The sequence below is a fragment of the Grampus griseus genome (genome assembly GCF_964374135.1).
Source record: "Grampus griseus genome assembly, chromosome: 18".
Classification (NCBI taxonomy): Eukaryota; Metazoa; Chordata; class Mammalia; order Artiodactyla; family Delphinidae; genus Grampus; species Grampus griseus.
Window position 1 is genome coordinate 55,522,019 of NC_139012.1, and position 22,710 is coordinate 55,544,728.

Consider the following 22,710-nt stretch of genomic DNA (forward strand, 5'->3'; position numbering starts at 1 on the left):
GGGGATTTCAGCTATAATTAGTGTTTCCCTTCTGCAAAAAGAAGAGTAGAATCAAATTTGAGAAAAATACTAATAGTTGTTAAATATGAGTGATAAACTTGGGTATGTGCTACATGTTTTTATTTACATTTTTCTGATTTTTGAAATTTTTCTCAAACTAAAAAAGTGTGTAACACTTGAAAAGAATGTAGCTATTCTCTAGTGGCAAAGGATATAACAAAACTAAGAAAAAACACACACTGTATCAGTGGTTCTCAAGCTTATTTAGCTTGTGATTTAGGAAATAAAAATAAAAAAGAATCCCATAGAATCCTGCTTGTTTCCAGTCTTCTCTTCCAAGACAGTCTAGAGCAGCCTGCTGGCTGGGGTCTCCAGTTTCAGGGTCTGTCTGCAGCTCTGACTCACCCACCTCTATAACCTACAACAACCATTTGGTGAGTGCACCGAGAACTGAAGCCGTGTCTGCCTGGGAGGAACATCATATAAAAGATCACAGGAAATGATTTGGTTTACAATTTTATGAATTACCTGGGTGACAGAACAGAAAACAGAGCTGTTAAGTACACTGATGATACACCTCAGGAGAGGTGCATTAAGACACAAAAGAAGTTTAATAATCTGGAGAAGTAGTCAAGAAAACAGAAAATGAAATTTAATAAGGATATTATTATTGGAAAGAAAAGGGAATATGGAATAACTGGCCAAAGGAAAGGCTTTGGGATCAAGCTGGGCAAGGATTAGAAATATGAAGCAAGAATTTAAAAAATCAAGCTATTATATGTAGATTGAAGTATTAAATCTAAGAATTGGTTGACCAACAATCTTAACACATGGCTAGTACTTTAGTGAGGTACTTACTAGAGTGCTACTATCACTAAAATACTATTTGATCAGCATGACAAAGTCAAGAAGCAGCACACTGCAGTGGTTAGAACATAGGGCTGAAGCCAGACTGTATGAAGACAGCTGTGTGACCTCAGACAAGTTTTCTAACCTCTCTGTGCCTCTGTCCTCATCTGCAAAACTGGGATGGTAACAGTACTGAACTCAGAGTTGTGTGCAAAAACGAGTTGCAATTTGAAAACAGTGTAGAACAGTGCCTAGCACAGAGTAGCTGCTAGTTACATGTTTGTTAAATGAAAAAGCAAAAATAGTACAGAAATTTAAATGGATTTGGAGTCAAAAATTATTACAAACCTAAATATCTACATGGAAAAGTTAGAGGTAGTGGCATAATTCATTCTGTAAGAAAAGGCAGTAGAAGGCATTCTTAGTGGGAAAACTACCGTCTAACTGCTGATAAAAATGTTTCTAAAATAGCCTTTCCAAGTTCATAATGCGGAAGATGAGACAGAAGGAGTATCCCGGCAGCCTATGACATCAGACACATCTCCAGTTCTCTATTGCTCTTATCAGAATGTCTTGATGGATCAATAATATTTTTTTCCATGAAACTTCAAAAAAGCTTTTAGTTTTTCTATTTCTTACCGATACATCTATCTGCCCTTTGGGACTTCGTGAATTTCAAAATTTATACAGTCACATTCAGTTTTCTTCAGATTGAGGAAAGCCTTGTATGCTGAATTATGCTGTGCTTTTTAAAGCATGTCATCATTCGCTCCAGGATATTTGATATGGAGAAGGTCAGTGCTACAGTTTTACACTTCCTTTTATCTCATTTGATTTCATAAAGAAAAAGTATACAAAAATATGACAGGGGAAAGACAAGGGTTTTAACAATAACCATCTACAGTGCAATGCAGTCGTCCTCCCCTTGTCCACTCTTCTTTTCTCCTCAGCCTCCATAAAGTTATCAACCTAAAATTAGCCAGTTAAACCCACTTCACCACTTCCCTTCTTCCCGTTTTCATTGCCAGTATGTTTGTTTGGCTCCAACAATTTTATCTGGATTACTGCAATCACCTCCTAGTGTTCTCTGTGATTCAAGTCTCATCTGACCCTGCTCTACCCACAGACTATGGTCCTAATGATCTTGCTTTAATGCCATCACATTGCACTCAGGATAAAATCCAACCTCAGCAAGGCCCATGAAGTCCCCACAAGGTCCACATCTTCCTCTTGGCATCAGCTCTTGCATCTACCCACATACATTCCATGCTGCCCAAGCTGCCTTCACGTCCTACTTTTAGACAGTTTGTTTTCTTTTTCTTTTTTTTGCGGTACACGGGCCTCTCACTGTTGCGGCCTCTCCCGTTGTGGAGCACAGGCTCCGGACGCGCAGGCTCAGCGGCCATGGCTCACGGGCCCAGCCGCTCCGCGGCATGTGGGATCTTCCCGGACCGGGGCACGAACCCGTGTCCCCTGCATCGGCAGGCAGACTCTCAACCACTGCGCCACCAGGGAAGCCCTAGACAGCTTGTTTTCAGTAACTGCAATGCCTTGTTCTGTGTTCTGCACTTAGAAAACTCCTACTTATCCCTAAAGACTCAGTTTGAGTGCCACCTTCTCCAGACCCTTCCACCAAATCACATGCATACACTCAGAGGGTTGGGTACCTCTCTTCAAGGGTCCCACAGAACCTGCACATGTTTCTTTCCTGGCTTATATACAACACTGTATTATAAATGTTGATGTATTCTCACCCACTGACAAGCAAGCAAGCACATCTAGTCAAAATCAAGATCATCATCTATACAGTCAGCCCTCCACACCCACAGGTTCTGCATCTAAGGACTCAACCAACTGTGAATTGAAAACATTTGAAAAAAAAAAATCTTAAAGTTCCAGAAAGCAAAACTTGAATTTGCTGTGAGCCAGCCACTATTTATATAGCATTTATATTGCATTTATAACTAGTTATATAGCATTTACATTGTATTAGGTATTATAAGTAACCTAAAGATGATTTAAAGCATATGGGAGGACATGTGTAGGTTATATGCAAATACTATGCCATTTTATATAAGGGACCTGAGCATCCTTGGATTTGGGTATTCGTGGGGGTCCTGGAATCAATCCCCTACAGATACTAGGAATGACTGTACATCATCCGTGCCCCCAAACAGCTATGGGCAAACAACAGGAATCTAATAAATACAAATTAGGTGAAATGAATTAATATATAATGAATAAACCTGACTCCTGCCTTCAAAAAATTCCTTATTTAGTTGGAGAGGCATGACTGGGGAAGGGGGTATAGACATAAGATATAGAAATTATAATGCAAATCAGAGTGAGAGGAAGTGGGCTATGTGGCAAGAAACTAATACTTATGAGTTAGCCTGAGTATTTAGGGACCTAAAATGTGCCAGACATTGTGGCTGGTCCTTGGCAAACATTTTCACCTAATTTTCACAACCATCTTGAAGGGTATTATTATTTCAATTTGGTAGGTAAAGAAATCAGGACTCAAGGAGTTCAAGGCCACATAAAAGTTAATGGTAGAACCTAGGGGCAGGAATAAAGATGGAGATGTAGAGAATGGACTTGAGGACACGGGGAGGGGGAAGGGTAAGCTGGGACAAAGTGAGAGAGTGGCATGGACATTTATACACTACCAAATGTAAAATAGATAGCTAGTGGGAAGCAGCCACATAGCACAGGGGGATCAGCTCGGTGTTTTGTGACCACCTAGAGGCGTGGGATAGGGAGGGTGGGAGGGAGACGCAAGAGGGAGGAGATAAGGGGATATATGTATATGTATAGCTGATTCACTGTTACAAAGCAGAAACCAACACACCATTGTAAAGCAATTACACTCCAATAAAGATGTTTTAAAAAAAATCTAAATGATTAAATTTTTAAAAATTATTAAAGTTTTTAATAATTATAAAAAAAGTTAATGGTAGAGACATGATTTTATCTTTTAAAATCCATGTTCTTTCTATCACAATGGTACAAATTCAGTCCTGTGGAGTTTCAGAGGAGGGAACAAATACACCCAGAATGACAAATCAGAAAAGTTCCATGCAGAAGTAACAGTGGACCAAATCTTGAAGTATTCGGGGAGAAACAGAGTATATTTTAGAGGGAAGAATAAAGACAGGTATGCATATAACTTCAAAACTTGTGAGTAGGACAGAGAATGGTTCAGTCTGGAATAAGTTGAGCATACATTGGGAACATCTCACTGAAGAGAAAGTTGGGACTTTGCTGCGGGACCTGAAAACTCTATATTTACAATGGGCACCAGTATTAGAAAAATAAACAAGCATATGGGTCATGCTAATGACTGGACCTGCGCCGTCGTCTTCTTATATGAAGGGTAGCGGATGAAAAAAATCTGGTAACATAAGAATTTCAAAACTAAGATAATTCTGATTTTAATACAGAAGTATATTTTTATCCAAAGAGGAAATATAGCTACAGAAGTTGACATATCAAGTGTCTTCTTTAATGTCAAATTAACATACTATTGTGGGAAAAGAAGTAAATAAATACACTTCACAAATGTGAGCCATGTAGTCTCCTCTGCTTGAAATATATACCGTAAAAGTCATTATACTCATTAATCTTTTAAATTATCTAAATCATACTCTTAGGACAACAGCTTGATTTTAACTAAAAACATGAATTGCCTAGCTTGCTCATTTTATGAGATCTGATCATTAAAACATAAGACGGCCACACTCCGAAGTACGTTGGTTGTATGTTTTCTTCATGTATGTTTGGTGACGGTTTTACTTATCAAGATTATGTTTTGAATGGCACATAACCAATTTTGTTGGAATGCATCCATAAACTAAATTCAGTGTGACTGATTACTTAGATGGTAACATTGCAAATCCATTAAAAGGAATCTGAAATTGACAGAGTTAATGACATTAAATAGGTCACCCACAGATCAGAGAAGTTCCAAACATTTTTTTTGACTGCTATTTTTAGATCTTTTAAAACATATGTTTCTCTTAAGGCAATTTCATGAGCTTTAATTTTATGACAAATATAGTCATAAAGTTGTACATAATAAAGAAAAAAACCGTCCACATTGAAATTAGTGGGAATGTCAGTCTATTTAATGAAAATCCTTTAATAATATATATTTTAAACACAAATGGAGATTTTTTTACTTCCAACTTTACATAACAAATTAAATATCAAATACTGACAAAGAGAGGTACCCCAGTATCTAAATGAGTAGATATTTTATTTGTAATACTATCATCAATCAATGATATAGCAATGAGTGATATAAGCAAAAATAATAAAAATCTGTAACTTTGAAAATTTTATTACATTTTGAATTTAGAAAGTTTTTTCATAGAAAATATATTTATGTAGCCAATATCAGAATTACCATGGGATATAATCAGCAGGTACTTCTTTACTATTTATGAATTATTTGTTACTTTTCAACAAAAGATTGATATAAGGGACATTCTAGGTAGAAAGTAAAGCATAGTACAGTTGGCCCTTTGTATTCACGGTTTCTGCATCATGCATCAATCAATCTCAAATTGAAAATATTTGGGACAACAAAAATTTCCAGAAGTTCCAAAAAGCAAAACTAGAATTTGTCATGTGGCAAATATTCACACTACATTTACACTGTATTTACAACTATTTATATAACATTTACATTGTATTAGGTATTGTAAGTAATATAGAGATGATTTAAAGTATATGGGGGGATGTGCACAGGTTATATGCAAATACTGCACCATTTTATATAAGAGACCTGAGCATCTGTGGATTATAGCATCCATGGGGGTCCTAGAACCAATCCCCTACAAATAATGAGGGATGACTGTATCTCTAATCTTCTAAACTTTCTAAAGCACATTGAATACTGTCTTCTTCTTGCCTATTCAAAGATATTAGAATAAAGACCTAAGAGATATTAAAAATGACCTTGTCAACTTCTATTACTCAGAGATGAGAAAACCAAGACTCAAAAAGAGATTCAAACATAGACAGCCTCAAACACATATAAAGGTTGAAAATCAATTAATCATTCATATAAAAAAGTTTAAAAATAAACAGCATTTTAAATCCAAAGAAAATAAAAGAAAGGGCATAATAAAGATAAAATCAGAAATTATTGAAATAGAAAAGAAACATACAAAAGAGACATTCAACAGTGCCAAAAGCTGGTTGCTTGAACAGACCAATAATACTGATAACTCCTGGCAAAACCGATCATGAAAAACAGAGAGAAGGCAAATAACCAATACCACGAATAAAAATGATAATATCATTTCTGGGCCTAAGGACATTGAAATATCGTAAAGTGGTATTATAAACAACTTTATGCCAATAATTAGAAGACAAGGAATAATTCCTAGAAAAATAAGATTTATTAAAACTTCTTTTTTTTTTAACATCTTTATTGGAGTATAATTGCTTTACAATGGTATGTTAGTTTCTGCTTTATAACAAAGTGAATCAGTTATACATATGTTCCCATATCTCTTCCCTCTTGCATCTCCCTCCCTCCCACCCTCCCTATCCCACCTCTCTAGGTGGTCACAAACCACCTAGCTGATCTCCCTGTGCTATGCTATTGTAAATAGAGCTGAATGAACATTTTGGTACATGACTCTTTTTGAATTATGGTTTTCTCAGGGTATATGCCCAGTAGTGGGATTGCTGGGTCGTATGGTAGTTCTATTTGTAGTTTTTAAAGGAACCTCCATACTGTTCTCCATAGTGGCTGTATCAATTTACATTCCCACCAACAGTGCAAGAGGGTTCCCTTTTCTCCACACCCTCTCCAGCATTTATTGTTTCTAGATTTTTTGATGATGGCCATTCTGACCAGTGTGAGATGATATCTCATTGTAGTTTTGATTTGCATTTCTCTAATGATTAATGATGTTGAGCATTCTTTCATGTGTTTGTTGGCAATCTGTATATCTTCCTTGGAGAAATGTCTATTTAGGTCTTTTGTCCATTTTTGGATTGGGTTGTTTGCTTTTTTTTTATTGAGCTGCATGAGCTGCTTGTAAATTTTGGAGATTAATCCTTTGTCAGTTGCTTCATTTGCAAATATTTTCTCCCATTCTGAGGGCTGTAACTATTAAAGATAATGAATTATAAGCAAAAGGCCTGTTTACAATGAATGTGATGGTGACACAGACCCAAGAATAATTACTAAGTACATGTTACATTTCTTTGCTTCCTTTCTTGCTGCTTGTATTAACTAACCTTCATAATCTACAATCAGAATTAATTGAGCTAGCTCAGCCTAATGTATCTTTCTTTAAAAATATTCTAATGTCCAATATACAGAAATCTAAAAACTGCCTCACCATACAAAGGGACCCTCATATAAAGTGACTTCCATATTTCTGAGCATAAATTTGAGAGCTGATTTCAACCTCTGAAGTCATCCTTAAGAGAAAAGTTGGTTTTCTGCTTGATTATTTTAAAATATAAAATTTAAATTCATTTGTCTTGGCTCTAATTTATAAGTGGCATTAGTATACGCTTCATTAAAACTTTCAAGTAATTACGTATTTTTAAGAGCACCACTAAACAGTACAGACTAAACACAATGAAACCAAAATGAAAGAGATAAAATAGCACAAATAAGAATGAATAACTGCAATGCTCACTGTATCATCCTTAAAACATAAAATATAGGTCTTGCCACGTGTCTTGTGGCTCAAAAACTGGAACTGTGATATGTTACAAATAAGTTATTCAGGTGAAACTAGCAAACATTTTGATTCTTTCATTATTTCCCCCAAACTTTGTTCACGTAGGAAAAAAAACTGGTGGAAAGGCTTAAAGGTGAGGAAAAAAAGGAGTTATTTTTTTAGATTAAGTGGAACATGAAAGACTGAAATAATCACAAACAAGAACAGTATTACAGCTCCTTAAAGATAGAGATTATGTTTCTTATTTCTTTCCATATCTCCTAAAACACCTAGTCCTGTAATCTTGACATAGTAAATTCTTAAAAAAAGAAAAAAGGTAAGTTGAAATTCCTAGGTTTACATAAGGCGTAATTCATATAAAGAACTGTGAGATGATATGGGAATAGGCTAGAAATTTTCTGAAGCTATGTATTAGGTGAGCTATAGAAGTTTAGGAGTTGAGATGACCTTGCCATGCCCTATTAAGATTAGTAAATTAAAATTTGTACAAATTTTGTTAAATTTATTCCTAAGTATTTCATGTTTTTATGCTATTATAAAAGGTATCTAAATATTTTAATTTTCCCATTGTCCATTGCAATTAGATAGGAATGCAACTGATTCTGTACGTTGACCTTGTATCCTGTGACCTAGCTCAATTTACTTTTTAGTCCTGATAGTTTTTTTCTTTTTTTTCTGATTTCTTAGGGTTTTTAATATACACAATCATGTTGTCTCTAGACAATTTTACTTCTTCTGTTTAAACATATGTGCCATTTATTACTTTTTCTTGCCTTACTGCACTGGCTAGGACCACTAGAATAATGATGAAAAGTGAATATCCTTGCCTTTTCCTCAATCATAGGAGGAAAGTATTTAGTTGTTTTTTTTTTTTACCATTAAATATAAGTTAGTTATAGGTTTTCCATAGAAGCATCTTAACAGGTTGAGGGAGTTTCCTGCTATTTGTAATTTGCTGTAACATTTTATCATGAATGAGCACTGCATCTCATCAAGTGTTTTTGTTTGTTTGTTTGTTTTTTGGCAATGACTGAAATGATCATATGGCTTTTCCTTTATGCTGTAAATAGAGTGAATTAAATTATTTGATTTCAAATGTTAAACCAACCTTATATTCCTGGGATAAAACCAGCTTGGTTATGATGTATTATCCTTTTTATATATTGTTGAATTTGATTTAATACTTGTTAAGGATTTTTGTTATCTATGCTCATGGTTAATACTGAACTGTAATTTTCTTATATTATGCAGGTTTGCTGGTAAAAAGTACTCTGTTTTTGTTCATCCAAGAATGTCTGCATTTCTAAAGAATGTTTTGCCAGATATACTATTGTATACTGACTTTTTTTTCTTCTTTTGGCTCTTTAAAAACAACTATTTCACTGACTTGTGGTATTTATTTCTCATGACAAGTCAGTCATAATTTTTATGATTTTCCTCCTATATGTAATATGTCTTTTTTTCACTGGCAGCTTTAAAGATTTCCTTTTCAATTTTCAACAATTTGATTATAATGTACTTTATTGTGGTTTCCTGCTTATCCTGCTACAGGTTCATTGAGCTTCCTGGATTGGTGACTTCATGTTTCCATCAAATTTGGAAATTTTTTCACCATTACATCTTTAAATATTACTCTGCCCCGTTCTTTGTCCTTTTTTTTGAAACTCTAACTGCCCATATGTGAGACTGATTTTTTAAGGTTGCTATTTCTGTACTGAGAATTCCTAATTATTCCCTCATTATGTTCATTCCCCCTTTATATGCCCTTTATATGCTTGAACATATTTAAGGCAACTGTTTTACAGTCCTTGTCTGCTAATTCTATCATCTGTCATTTTAGGGTCTATTTCTATTGACCATTTGGGTCTATTTTCTGCTTATCTGTATGCCTAGTAATATTCTATTGAATGCTTCATATTGTGAATGCTCTGTTGTTAAATGTTTGGATTTTGTAGTCTTCTTTCACTGCTCGGTAAGTTTGTTTAGCTAAGCAGTTAATTCACGTCAGCTTGATTTTTTTCAAAACATTTTCCCCCAACATACATCCCCTTAACTTTTAAAATCATTTTGTATGAGAAAAACTTACAAAATAGGGTTAAATAGCAAACATCCTTGTTTTTTCAAGTGTTATTTTCAAACTTATTAAGGGTAGGCATAAAGTAGCTTTTACTCTAGGGGCAGATTGATCCTACTTCTAAAGCATAAACTTTACAGGATATCTTATGAATACCAGGAGTAAGTTTAATGAAGTCTCTTAACCATGTGGGAACTCTGGTAATTGTTCAGCTCACCAGTCCCTAGTGGTTGTTCCTTTCCCAGTGTTTGTGAGTCTTGTCCAGTTTTATAGTTCTTTACTGTGGTAGGACTAACCTGGTATTAGTTACTCCATCACAGCCAGAGGTGTAAATGCCAAGAAGGAGTTTTTGACCATCTCTCAGCTTCACTTTGGTCCTCTTCTCTTTCTCCTTTAGTCCACTAACTCTACCTTCTTTTCTCCTACATTTTCCTCTCAAGAACACATCATTATTTAGTGAAAGGATCCAAACCAGAAACCAATTCTTGTAACTCAATCCAGTGTTATTTCCACTACACAATATTTTTGTTAATTTCCTGGGATTAAAACAATAACAATTCAGTCTACTTTTAAGTTGCTTATTACTTGGTATATTCCTTGATTTATTTTTTTTTCTCTCTCCCCTTTGGTGGATCTGCTGCTTATATTTTATCTTTAAAATATTCAGAACAGGTTCATTGATAAAGCTAAAAACAATCCATGTTGAGAAAATCTATTTGATTAAAAGCTATCCCTGGACCAGCATTCTAACCACGCAAAATTAAATAATCTACCTCAAGGAAGGCAAGGAGACTAATAACTTACTGCTTCATAGTTTTGCCTTCCTTATCTCACACCTGAGATTCATATAGCTTATGTTTCTCCTTGTGAGCTATTTTAGCTTCCTGTTAGAGAGTGGGCTTAGTCTCTACATATTTTTCTTCTAATTTAGGAGCCTTTATGTTGATGAAAACTGCTTCCTGAATGTAATGTTCATCACTCTTTGTCCACAAAATATCTATTAATTCATGTTTATAAAGCATTAGTAACTTTAAAAATAAATTTTGCATGGGTTTATTACCTTTTAAGGAGAGGAGAGATAACAGTAGGAGGAACAGAAATTAAACTGGTGTATTAAAAATGGGCCTTTAAGAAAGTATTTTTAAATTGTACTGGGAGCAAAATAAATGACTAAACCAGATCTTAAGAGATTGTGGGTTTCATCCTCTTACCTGTGCAGCTGGATATATTCTCGAGGTCTGTTGAGCAGGTGAAGGAATCTATCAACAATCTTGTTCTTTCCTACGCCCTGTAATTACACAAAGAAGCATTAAAAGTAACTTTTGTCTGGAGGTAAAACAAACCAGAAGAATCTCTTACCAAAACCTACTTACTGTTTTAGCTTATTGTTAAGGAAAACCGAACGAGTGAACGTATATAGCACATCTTCTATGACATAAAGGCTTTTTCAAAAAAAATTTTACTTCTAAATACAGTAGCTCTAAGTTCTTATTTAAAAGGATATTCATAATTATTTTTAACCTTCTGTGACTTGTTTTTTCTATTCTATAATTTTACACTGAAGTGCAGACATTAGAGCAGAATATTATCTATTTCAGATGTGAAGAATGGCATTAAAGGAAATCAAATAAGTGTAAAAACAATGATTTTTTCTAATCAGCTCTTCAGAAGTGTGGTTTTAGTTATATAAAGATAAATACAATACTGTACTTTTGTTTTAATCAAACACTAATTTCTTCTCCTTTTATCCTACTTTTTAGTCCTTTAAAACCTTGGAAACCTAAAATTATAACCAGGGTTTATTAATAAGTCTCAACTGTATCTGCTCTTCCTAGAAATGCCCTCATTTCCTTACCACTTACTGATGGCGAGAGTTGCTGTCCTTTCATAGCGGACAGACTGTTAAAAATGGAATCCATTCCCATGCTACTGCTCCATTTTAAAGTCTTCACTTAGAGGTGGAATACTCTATTAATGGGATGTAAATCTTTTAACAAGTGGGTTGTGTGGGAAGAGTAGAAGTAGTTAAAAAAGCTGAGTTCTGTAACGTATGTTCCAGCAATAAATAACACATTGATTTCTTATAATGTTCACATTCGAATGTACGGTAAAATAGCCATGTGGGCTTTAAATGGCATGTCGCAATCAACGTAAAATTTTAAGTAAATAAATTCAGCTGAGTAAAATGTGTGTTGATATATCAGCTCTGTTCAAGAAACCTAGAGAAAAACATATATCATAAATGCATTGTAATGTCAGAAATACAAAGGATTTCTTGAAAGAAACAAGTCATGAAAAACCACTATGGGGAGGTCCTGCTCCCTCCCCACTTGCAAGAGTACAGAATCAGCCATGCCTTTTCAAACTCCTCCTGAGCACTGTTTCAGGAGCTTACAAGGCCCACGAATGTAGGACAAAGCAATGTGAAGTCCCAAGCTGCCACTAAGAAGCTCTTTTGCTGTGTCTGCTTTAAATGCGTTTAAAGAAAAAATTCAACTGAGTAAATTTTAAAGATCTTTTTTTTTTAAGTAAATTTATTTATTTATTTTTGGCTGCGTTGGGTCTTCGTTGCTGTGCGCAGGCTTTCTCTAGTTGTGGCGAGCGGGGGTTTCTCTTGCTGCAGAGCACAGGCTCTAGGCGTGCAGGCTCAGTAGTTTTGGTTCGTGGGCTCAGTAGCTGTGGTGCGCGGGCTCAGTTGCTCTGCGGCATGTGGGATCTTCCCAGACCAGGGCTCGAACCTGTGTCCCCTACACTGGCAGGCGGATTCTTAACCGCTGCACCACCAGGGGAGCCCCTAAAGAGCATATTGACTTTATTCAGTGATTCATGTATTGGGCAGCATCCCATCTAGCAGATAGAAAGGAGCTCTGAGGAGCTGTACAAAATGAAAGACTTTTATAGGCAGAAGGGAGCAGGACAAGGAAGTTATACTAGCAAAATTGTTATACTAGGTTGGGACAAGGTCACTTTCCTTTAGGGGAATGCAGGGGGTCTATCAGGCAAATGACCTCACTAGTGCTGACCAGTGATTCCTCATTGACTGGTTTAAGATTCCATTTCTGGGAGAGGCTGAAACGGTTACCTAGTTAAGTCTGGGTTTTGTGACGTAGGATTTAGCATAGGTGACTCCATCTGGGGCCAGTTGTCTTGTTTTTAACAAAGGTTAGGGTCTTCAGAACTCCAACCTCAGACATCTTCTAGTTCCATATACTGTCTCTGGGAATCTCACCCACTCCCTCCCACTCCCTTGACTTTAGTCATCATATATGGCTCACACTTCTTTCCTAAGCTCTAGCTGAGATGAGATTCCCTATTCCTAATTGTCAACTGAACTTCTGCACCAGATGTTCATACTAAACTCATTATGCTTCCACCCAGACTTACTCTTCTTTTTTCTTCACCCCAATATAACAGTATTGTCATGTACCCAGCTGCTCAATGAATGAATCTCGGAATGTTTTTGTCTATCTTTTCCCTGATCTCATTCAAACTGTCACTAGAATCTTTGTAGTCTCTATTTGAAAAACGTTTTTCCTTCCTTCCTTCTTTCCTCCTTCCCTCCCTTTCTTTCTTTCATTCACTCTTTCTTTCTTCTTTCCTTCCTCTCTCCCTCCCACTCTCTCTCACTCTTTCTCTCTCCCTTTCTTTCTTTCTTTCCTTCCTTCCTCCCTCCCTCCTTTCTTTCCTTCCTTCTTTCTTTCTTTCTTTCCTTCCTTCTTTCTTTTTCTTTCTTTCTTCTTTCTTTCCTCTCCCTCTCCCTCTCTCTTTCTCTCTCTCCTCTCCTTCCTCCCTTGTTATAGGTACTGCACTAGCTGAGTAGGATACAACGGTAAATAAAATAGCTACAGCCCCTGAGCCACACTCATAGCTTACAATCTAGTAGGAAACACAGACAATTAAGCAAACATAATAGATATACATGTGATAAGTGTTCTGCTGTGGGACATCCAAAAGGCTTGAAGACTTACCTAAGGGCTCAGGAAGCCCCACTATGCACAGTGATATTTCAGTTGAAATATCAAGGAATTAAAGAGGTAAAGGAAGGAGCAGAAAGAGAAGTGTTCCAGGAAGGGAGAACCGTATGTGTAAAGACTTGTGGGTACTAGTGAGCTGGAGAGCTGGACAGGTCTGAGGGATGTCAAGCAGCAAGAATGAGGAAGGGTGAGAAAGGAGGCTAGAGCAGGAGGCAGGGTCTAGCTCTGGAAGTCTTGGAAGCCACGTAAAAGCGTTTGGACTGCTTCCTGAAAGCACCAAAAGGCCACTGAAGCAGAGGAGTAATAGGATCAGATCTTCATTTTTGGAAAATCACTCTGGTGAAATGATCTGGCAGAGAGCAAGACTGAAAGCAAAGGAAAGCCACTTGGAAATTCCTTAGAAAGCTCAGGCAGGAGATGAAGGTGGCTTAAAGTAAGGAGCAGAGAGAAATGAATGTATTTAAGAGAGATTTAAGGGAAAGAACTAACAGGACTTGGTGATGGACTGGATGTGGGGACGAGGAGCTGGACAAATCAACCTTTCTGTCTTGGGCCACAGGGTGGAAGGTGATGCTGCTTACGACACAAGAAATAGGGGAGGGGAAGTGCATTTGCTGGGTGGGAGAGGAAAGTCTGGTTTAAAAAAAGGCAGTTTATGGGCTTCCCTGGTGGCGCAGTGGTTGAGAGTCCGCCTGACGATGCAGGGGACACGGGTTCGTGCCCCGGTCCGGGAGGATCCCACATGCCGTGGAGCGGCTGGGCCCGTGAGCCATGGCCGCTGAGCCTGCGGGTCCGGAGCCTGTGCTCCACAACGGGAGAGGCCACAACAGTGAGAGGCCCGCGTACCGCAAAAAAAAAAAAAAAAAAAAAAAAAAAAGGCAGTTTAACTGTGAACATGTTCACTTTGCAGTGCCTGCTTCCCATATCTGCTCGTTCCTGTCTAATTCGCTCTCACTACTCCAGGGCAGCCCATCATCATCGTGCTCTGACTCCTAGAAAGGGTCCTCTTTGGTCTCGCCTCCGGACTTACAACCGGCCAGTCCACAATTTGTTTAGCTATTTTTCTAAAACAGAGATCTCAACAGGTCATTTCTGGCTTCATTTGAAAAGCTTTGATTATTCCTTCAAGGAAATGCTAAAAGCATGACCTAGGAAGGAATTTCTGTCAATATCCTGAGCAAAAAGAAACAGTTACAGCAATTTGCTCTTTCCAGCCATCATTTTCACCTAGAACAGAAAATCCTCAGGATTACTTTTAATTGAATAAATACATAAATAGTATCTTATTCTTCCATTATAAAAACTACACATGTTCATTTTTCTTAACTGGAAATTTCGAAAACAAAACACTACCCAACGTGCAGCTGCCAAAGTAAATCTGTTTCATTTTGTTCCTGTGCATGTTTATCTTTACTAGTCATTATTCTGTATATACAATGTGTATCCTTTAATTTTAAAAAGCACAAAATAAATAGTTTTTACATCATAATTGACTCTTACTGAGGAAAATATTTAGTGAGTGAAAATTTAAAAAGGGAGAAGCAACCTGTAGAATGAGAGATTTTAAAAACTACAAATTGTCGGGCTTCCCTGGTGGCGCAGTGGTTGAGAGTCCGCCTGCTGATGCAGGGGACACGGGTTCGTGCCCCGGTCCAGGAAGATCCCACATGCCGCAGAGTGGCTGGGCCCGTGAGCCATGACCACTGCGCCTGTGTGTCCGGAGCCTGTGCTCCTCAACGGGAGAGGCCGCGACAGTGAGAGGCCCGCGTACCGCAAAAAAAAAAAAAAACCACAACAAACTACAAATTGTCTCATAAGGATGATGCTTACTGTTATCATTACTGTTCCATCCCATTGTGTTCTTTGTGACAACATACTAGAAAGAAGGACCTTCACAGAGGTAGGAGTCACATGGCCCTTTACAGGGTTAGGAGGAAGAAGGGCTATATTCAGCCCCACAGACACGAGGACAGGAGGTAAACCTGCTACCAGCTTCTGTGAGAGAAAGGATCAGAGACATGACTTCAAGAACTTTGAAAGATTCTGGGACTCGTTCAACGTTCTCAGGCTCATTATTTCAGTTACGCTGTTTCCTCAGAGAGAGCATAAGTAAAATCCTGTAAAGAAAAAGAGCTTGCCTTCCTGGACTAGAAGATACAGGACTGGGAAAGTCAATCTATATCTTGTCAAGGGGGGCAAGAAGCAGAGTAGAAGAAAAGGGCTAAAGAGGAACGGAGAGCAGACAAGAGAAAATGGGTCTCGGGGTGGGATCTGGGCTAAGAGTAATTGTCCTGGGACAGAAATGTTGAAGGATCCCTCACAGCGGATGAACTTGCAAGCGTGCCATGATGGCCCTCTGCGAAGTCTCACCCAAAGAGCAGCCAGCCGTCTCCAGAACCTTTGTGCTGCTGTTTCTCTGCGGACGTTGTTTTTTCGGACTCATTTAGGCTGCCTTTCCCCATCTCTCTGCCATCTTCCACTCACTCCTTAGTGTTCTGATGAATGTCCCAGCTTCTCTGAAGCTTTGCCTGACTGTCCCAATGCTTTCTCTCTTTCAACTCAGAGCACCAGCATGGTTTCCTCTTCGCGTCCCTAAACAACTGTCTTTCACAGGCCTCACCACACTGTACCTTAGTGATGTGTCAGGTGCCTCGGCAGAAAGACACACTCCTGGAGGCCGGGATCGGCCCTCTTCCGTGTCTCTCTCACCGGCACGCACATGTAACCTGCAGGTCATAACTATTAACATTTGAGGAAAGACGGGACGAAAAGGAAAGGGCAGTCGTATGATGTGCTCTTGCTAAAGGAGGTAGAAAGCTCCTTCCAGAACATTCTGCTCCCTTTGTGTCAACAAAGAGGAGGAAACTGGCATTTATGGAGCCCGCTGCTATACGCATACACACCCTTTCAGTGCTTTACCACTCAAATCCTCAAGCCAGCCATGTCAGTAGGAGGTAATGCTCCTGTTTTAGAGAAAAGCAAACTTAAGTTCTAAGCAATTAAGACCCTGCACACAATGGGATTTTGAAGGCAAATCCACTCTGACTTAAAAGATTGGGCTGTTTTCTGTTTCACTATATGGCAAAACAGAATGTCAGGAGGTAGCCTCCCTGAATTGCTTTACATGAGAGTTTATAGGCTAATGTCGTGGAGTCAAAGATCAGTTACTCCAAGATTATAAAATAGTCTAAAACATGTGTCCAGGAACTCCCTGTATGGTATCCAAGGTTCAGGAGGGAGAAGGTGAGGAAGTCAAGCTGGAACTTTTCTTCTGTAGTAACTTTTGAAACGGACACCAAGTGAGTGTTTGCCACAGCCGGTGTTCAGCTTTCCCTCATGGTCTCTGAAGCCTCTTACGTTTGGGCCTTCTTTCCAGTTCCCCTTAATTCTTCAATAATTTTCATAGCTCAGTTTGTATAATACTTAAAGACTTTTTTCATAGGGTCCTAATTTTCCTTTTAGAAAAGCTACTGTATGGATATCATCAACAAATACCAACTGCAGTCAAAAATAACAACGAGAAAACTAACATTACAACAAAATCAGGAGAAATAAATTGCGGCTGCTTTTCTATAACCATAAAATTTCCATCAAACGTTGAAACTTCTAATTCTTTGTCCAAAGTGCCTGAAAATATACTCCCTATACTAGCAGTTGGGAGACTCAGACAATAATCCCTCCTTAATCTGTCTCAGGTGCAGGTTTCTACTACCATCTTTATTCATTTGAATAAAGAGGGCCTAGACAAGCTGATCTCTAAACACTATCTTGTTCTAATATTCTTTAATCCAATAACAAAATGAGAGGTCACTGCTTTATGACTCACTGGAAGTTTCTTGTTTTCCAAATTCTCTCAGTGAACATGCATTAGTTATGTAATCAGAAAAAAATTAAAACTAAATAGTACACAATCCCAACATTTCCATAAATGGGTTCCCTGTAACAGATTCAAAAAACGGTACCTGGAAGTCAGACAAAACAACACGCTTTTCAATTGCACTACCAGTTTGCATGGCTTTAAACATACTTATAAAGTTCCCTGGCAAAGTCAAAACCTCCTTTCCAAACAGGAATAATAAAATCCACCTCCCTGCAATTTCCCTTTGAAATAATGTGTTGCTATAAATGGCAAAGATATATTCTTTGCTAGTTTGGTCATTAGGTATGACCAAAGCATCCATAACAAATACTGTGGCAAAAAAAAATCAGTGTGTCTACAAAAGTAATACACAAATTCAGAACAAAGGCAAGAAAAATATTCACTAAGAAACACTGGACAGATAAACTGAATGTTAGAGAGAATGTGCAGCATGGCAAAGAACTTCCATATTGCAATTCAGGCAACTTCATAGCAAGAGGTTTGAGAAAGGATACAAATAATGTAATATAAAATAAAGATGAGTGTCATTATATTTGATGAAACCAAATATTTCATAGCCTTAGGACTCCTAGGCCGCTGTAGCTACTAGAAACAGGGCACATTTAGTTATCAAATTCCCTGCTGCCACTACTTGCTGGGGACACAGGCGGGAAAATTTCTGGACACACTGTTCAGCCCCTCTACAGATATTAGATAATTATTCTGGCATAGCAACATGGTATATTTCTGATGTGACACATTAGCAATCCGCCAGGGCTCAGTTCAAATGATTAATTAACAAAATTCACACATTCTTTAATTTTGGCAATAAAATATTCACAGCATCTCAATACTAAATAATTCAACAAACATTTACTAAGCCTATACCAGGAGAAAACTAAGTCCATTAATTACAAGCCTCTAATTAATAGATGGTATGAGATACAAAGGATTATATAGAATTATGTAATAACAATGTGTATAGAGTCCTCCTTAGTGAGTATTAAATGTATGTTTACCGATTTTCATAGTGTATAAAAGATTTCAAAATTAAATGCTATGAAAATTCAGGAAAAAAAGGCTGGGAAGAAATTCAGAAAGAAATTTCTAGGGCTTCCCTGGTGGCGCAGTGGTTAAGAATCCACCTGCCAATGCAGGGGACACGGGTTCAGGCCCTGGTCCAGAAAGATCCCACATGCCGCATAGCAACTAAGCCCGTGCGCCACAACTACTGAGCCTGCGCTCTAGGGCCCACGAGCCACAACTACTGAGCCCCTGTGCCACAACTACTGAAGCCCATGCGCCTAGAGCCCGCGCACTGTAACAAAGAGTAGCCCCTGCTCACCGCAACTAGAGAAAAGCCCTCACGCAGCAACAAACACCCAACGCAGCCAAAAATAAAATAAATTTGTTAAAAAAAAAAAAGAAATTTCTAGCCTGGAAGAAATGAATATGGTTTAATTTCATTATGTAAATTAATCAAGAAGTTAAATTGGCTTAATGAAATTTACTTCAGAAGATACTTCCTCGTTGGAAGTTCATTGATATTGGTATAATTCTGATAAAATGTTTATATTCATGAAAGTGGGTCAATACCTCTAAGGATAAAGAGAACAGGAGAATGTATCTTTCAACTTTCAAAGGGACTCAGGAGGTACATCAACTACGTGCAGTGATCATGCTTTGTCTGTATGCTGACTGACACAAACCAACTGTAAAATGACACTTTGGAGATAACGGAGGAAAACAGGGTATCAGAGTATATTAAGGGGTTATTATTAACTTGTTAGGAGTAATAATGGGATTGTGATCATATCAGAGATAAAAACTGAGCTACTGTAAGAAAAATGCATTATGTAAAAGAATGATGTATTAAAAGATAACATATAGATAGTATGTTCAATACAGATAAAACAAGATGAACAAAATGCTGATAATTGTTGAAACTAAGTTATGGGTACAAAGGAGTTCATTATATACCCTACTTTTTATAGAACATATTTAAAAATTTCATAATAGAAAATTTTAAAATGCCCTGTACTCTGTATGTAAAGCATAGTTCCTGGCCTATTATAAGCACTCAACATAAGTGAGCTATTATACACTATTATTGTTGTTGTTGTATTACTAGTATGAGAGTTAGTGTGGTATGGTGAAAAAAGTGCATGAGCTTTGGAGATCTGAGTCCTAACTCAATCATTAACTAGCTATGTGATCTTGAGCAAATATTTTAACCTCGAGTTTCAGTCTGCTTATTTGTGAAGTATGGAAAATAAAAATATTTATCCCAAAGCATTGCTGTAGAACTAAATGAAATGATTTTTAAAAGTATATTGGAAATTGTAAAACATAACAATTATTACTATTTTTAATCCTTGCTCATAAGAAATTTGTAATTCAATTATAGATGAAATTAAAAAATCACAACAACCTTAAGAGAAAGATGAATTAGATAGTGATAAAATACTATAAACGTTCAGAGGAAAACAAGATTATTTCTATTTGGGGGTGTCTAAGACAGGCTTCATAGAGGAAAAAAATCCGAGCTCTTGAAAACTGTAGGATTTTCATAGGCAAAGATGAGGGGAAGAAGCACCACATGAAACAAACAATATGAAAAATGGCTGGGAGAGGGCTTCCCTGGTGGCGCAGTGGTTGAGAGTCCGCCTGCCGATGCAGGGGACACGGGTTCGTGCCCCGGTCCGGGAAGATCCCGCATGCTGCGGAGCAGCTGGGCCCGTGAGCCATGGCCGCTGAGCCTGTGCGTCCGCAGCCTGTGCTCCGCAACGGGAGAGGCCACAACAGTGAGAGGCCCGCGTACCGCAAAAAAAAAAAAAAAAAAAAAAAAAGGCTGGGAGAACAAAAGGGCATAGTACACTTAGGGAGGCTAAGAAACTCTGATCTGGAAGAACTAGAACTATACAAGAAGTTTGGAACCAGGTCATAGGTTGTTTTGAGTGTTTCCCTATGAAAGAGATTTTATCTGATAGGCAAGGGGGAGCCACTTTCAACTTTTAGCAGGAAAATATTCATAAAATTAAGAGTTGCTTTCTAAGATTTATCTCACTGCTGATAGAGCAGAAAGTGCCATGGAACTGGAAAGAGTACCTAAAGCATCAGTACTCTAGAAACATAAAGCACAAGAAAGTCAGACAGAGAAGGCCTCCCCTATGAAAATCAGCCAGAGCTGACTCTTTATTTTTTAAGGAAGACAAAATATATTAGAATTTTGGTAAAGGTAAAAAATATGGACTGTGGAATACAAGGACAGCTTAAGTATAAATATTTCACCAGAGTGCTATTATCCGGCAAAATGATACAAAGGACTCGCTTAAAATGGAAAAAAAAACCAAAAGGTTGACAAATCTGGCAAATTATTGGACTATATTCATGTAGAAGTAATTGTGAATTATTAGTTTTGCCTCATTAAATATAAATTAAATTTTGATGACTTGCTTTGCAATTTGTCTAACATCAGAAATCAGGAAACATTATATGCAGATGATTAAATTTTCATTTCTTAAAACAAATACTATATATTTTAAAAATAATTCTTACGTAAGGGGGGTACCTGAGCATTTTAGAACGCCACATTACTAAAGTATTTCTTCCTTCAACCTCTCAAAACTTAAGTATTCTTATTCAGAAACAGAAGTTTATTCTTAAGGGTTTTTTTTTTTTTTTTTTTTGCGGTACGAGGGCCTCCCACTGCTGTGGCCTCTCCCGTTGCGGAGCACGGACTGGTATGCAGTTATATGTTCTCTTTCCCTGTGCTTTCCTCTGAGTCCTGATCATCTAGGAGATATCTTTTTCAGGAGTGTGTACTTTTGCAGTCATAGTAACTCAGGTCCTCTGTCGATACCTTTGAAAACACCCTACTTTATTTATCAGTGGTATTTCAGTACCTTAATATCTTACACACCTTCTCATCTTCACCCTTTATCCGTCTTGTGAACCAAAACAATGAAAAAAGAAAAAGACCAGGAAGTGAAGCTACAGCTGGTAAGTTAAGGTCTACTGATGCTCAGCTGTCCCCGGGTAGTGTCACTGGTGTTTTCCCTCAAATGAAAAGTGACAACCATCTGGAAAACACCTATTTCAATTACATGATTTAGTTTGAAACTAAGTAAACCATTTGTAGCAATTGATCAGGCTCCTTTTCTCTTTCTAAAACATTATATGATGACTACTCAAAAAACAAACCCCAAAACAAAAAAACAAGTCAGTTAGAATTGAAGCTTTGGGGATTAAATATTGGCAGAGAAGCCAGTAGTGGGTTGTTATAATTATACAATAAAGTGTAATGAATGCTGTTAATACAAACTGTCTATAGATTGATACAGTTTACCCATCCTTCTGTTTGCAAACTAAAAACTGGCTGAAGTTCATGAAAGAAACTTTTCAATAGGCAAAGTTGTCAATTTAGAGATGTTTTGAAAGATTGCTGTTACCAGTAGCAACTTTTACAATGAGGAAATAAAAGGGAGTAAGTGTTGATTTTGAGGTATCTCAAGGTTTATTATCTTTATTGAGCCAAATCCCATCTTTTCTTTCCATGTCATACTATCTTTTCTAAGAATCTTTGACGTTAGACAAGGTTTCATAACACTTGGGAAGCTAAAAACGAGTCTATAAAATCACCTACCATAGCAAAATAAAGTAGGCCACATCTTCTTTTGGTGAAATAAAATTATTTCGTTTAATCTTTCCGATTTTCTTTGTGGGATGTTACGGCACAGCACATCGACCCTCCAGTAAATGAAGCAGAATTGCTGCCTGTCAGCCAAAAGGGATAGGGTGCCCTGAAATTACACGTTTGATGCTCCCTAAGTATACAATGCTTCATGTCCTAGAACCACTTTAGTATGCTGCTACATGCGTTATATTCTACTTACTGTAATTATAACATCACATGTACCTTTCATACAATTAGGAGTTTCATGCTGGCATTTTAAAAGAATCGTAGCATGACTTTCTATTTATTTCAGCTTTACTGACAGGGAAAAAAGAGAAATGGCTATTTACTTTCAAGCCAGTAATGCTTTTTTTTGTCACAACTCTACTCAAGAATAAGCTTTCTTCCTCCCCATATCTTATTTTCTTTTGATTTGCAGAGCTATATTCTATTTGATATACAAAGTATTTGTTGTGAATATTTTGGGTTATAGATTGAGCTTATAGGTGCATAATGTTTTTATTGTTTAAAAACTTCTTAAGTTTTTAAGAAGTGCCCCATCCCTG

General features: G+C 37.4%; 1 protein-coding gene across 1 annotated transcript in view; it reads right to left on the bottom strand.

The window, feature by feature from the left end:
- VWA8 (von Willebrand factor A domain containing 8) overlaps positions 1 to 22,710 on the bottom strand; it is a gene marked incomplete at its 5' end in the record, with an annotated part of 367,871 nt that overhangs the window by 178,482 nt on the left and 166,679 nt on the right. Inside the window, one exon of the mRNA XM_082676017.1 lies at positions 10,848 to 10,924. Within this exon, the coding sequence (XP_082532143.1) occupies positions 10,848 to 10,924 (77 nt within the window). The remainder of the gene's footprint in view (positions 1 to 10,847; positions 10,925 to 22,710) is intronic.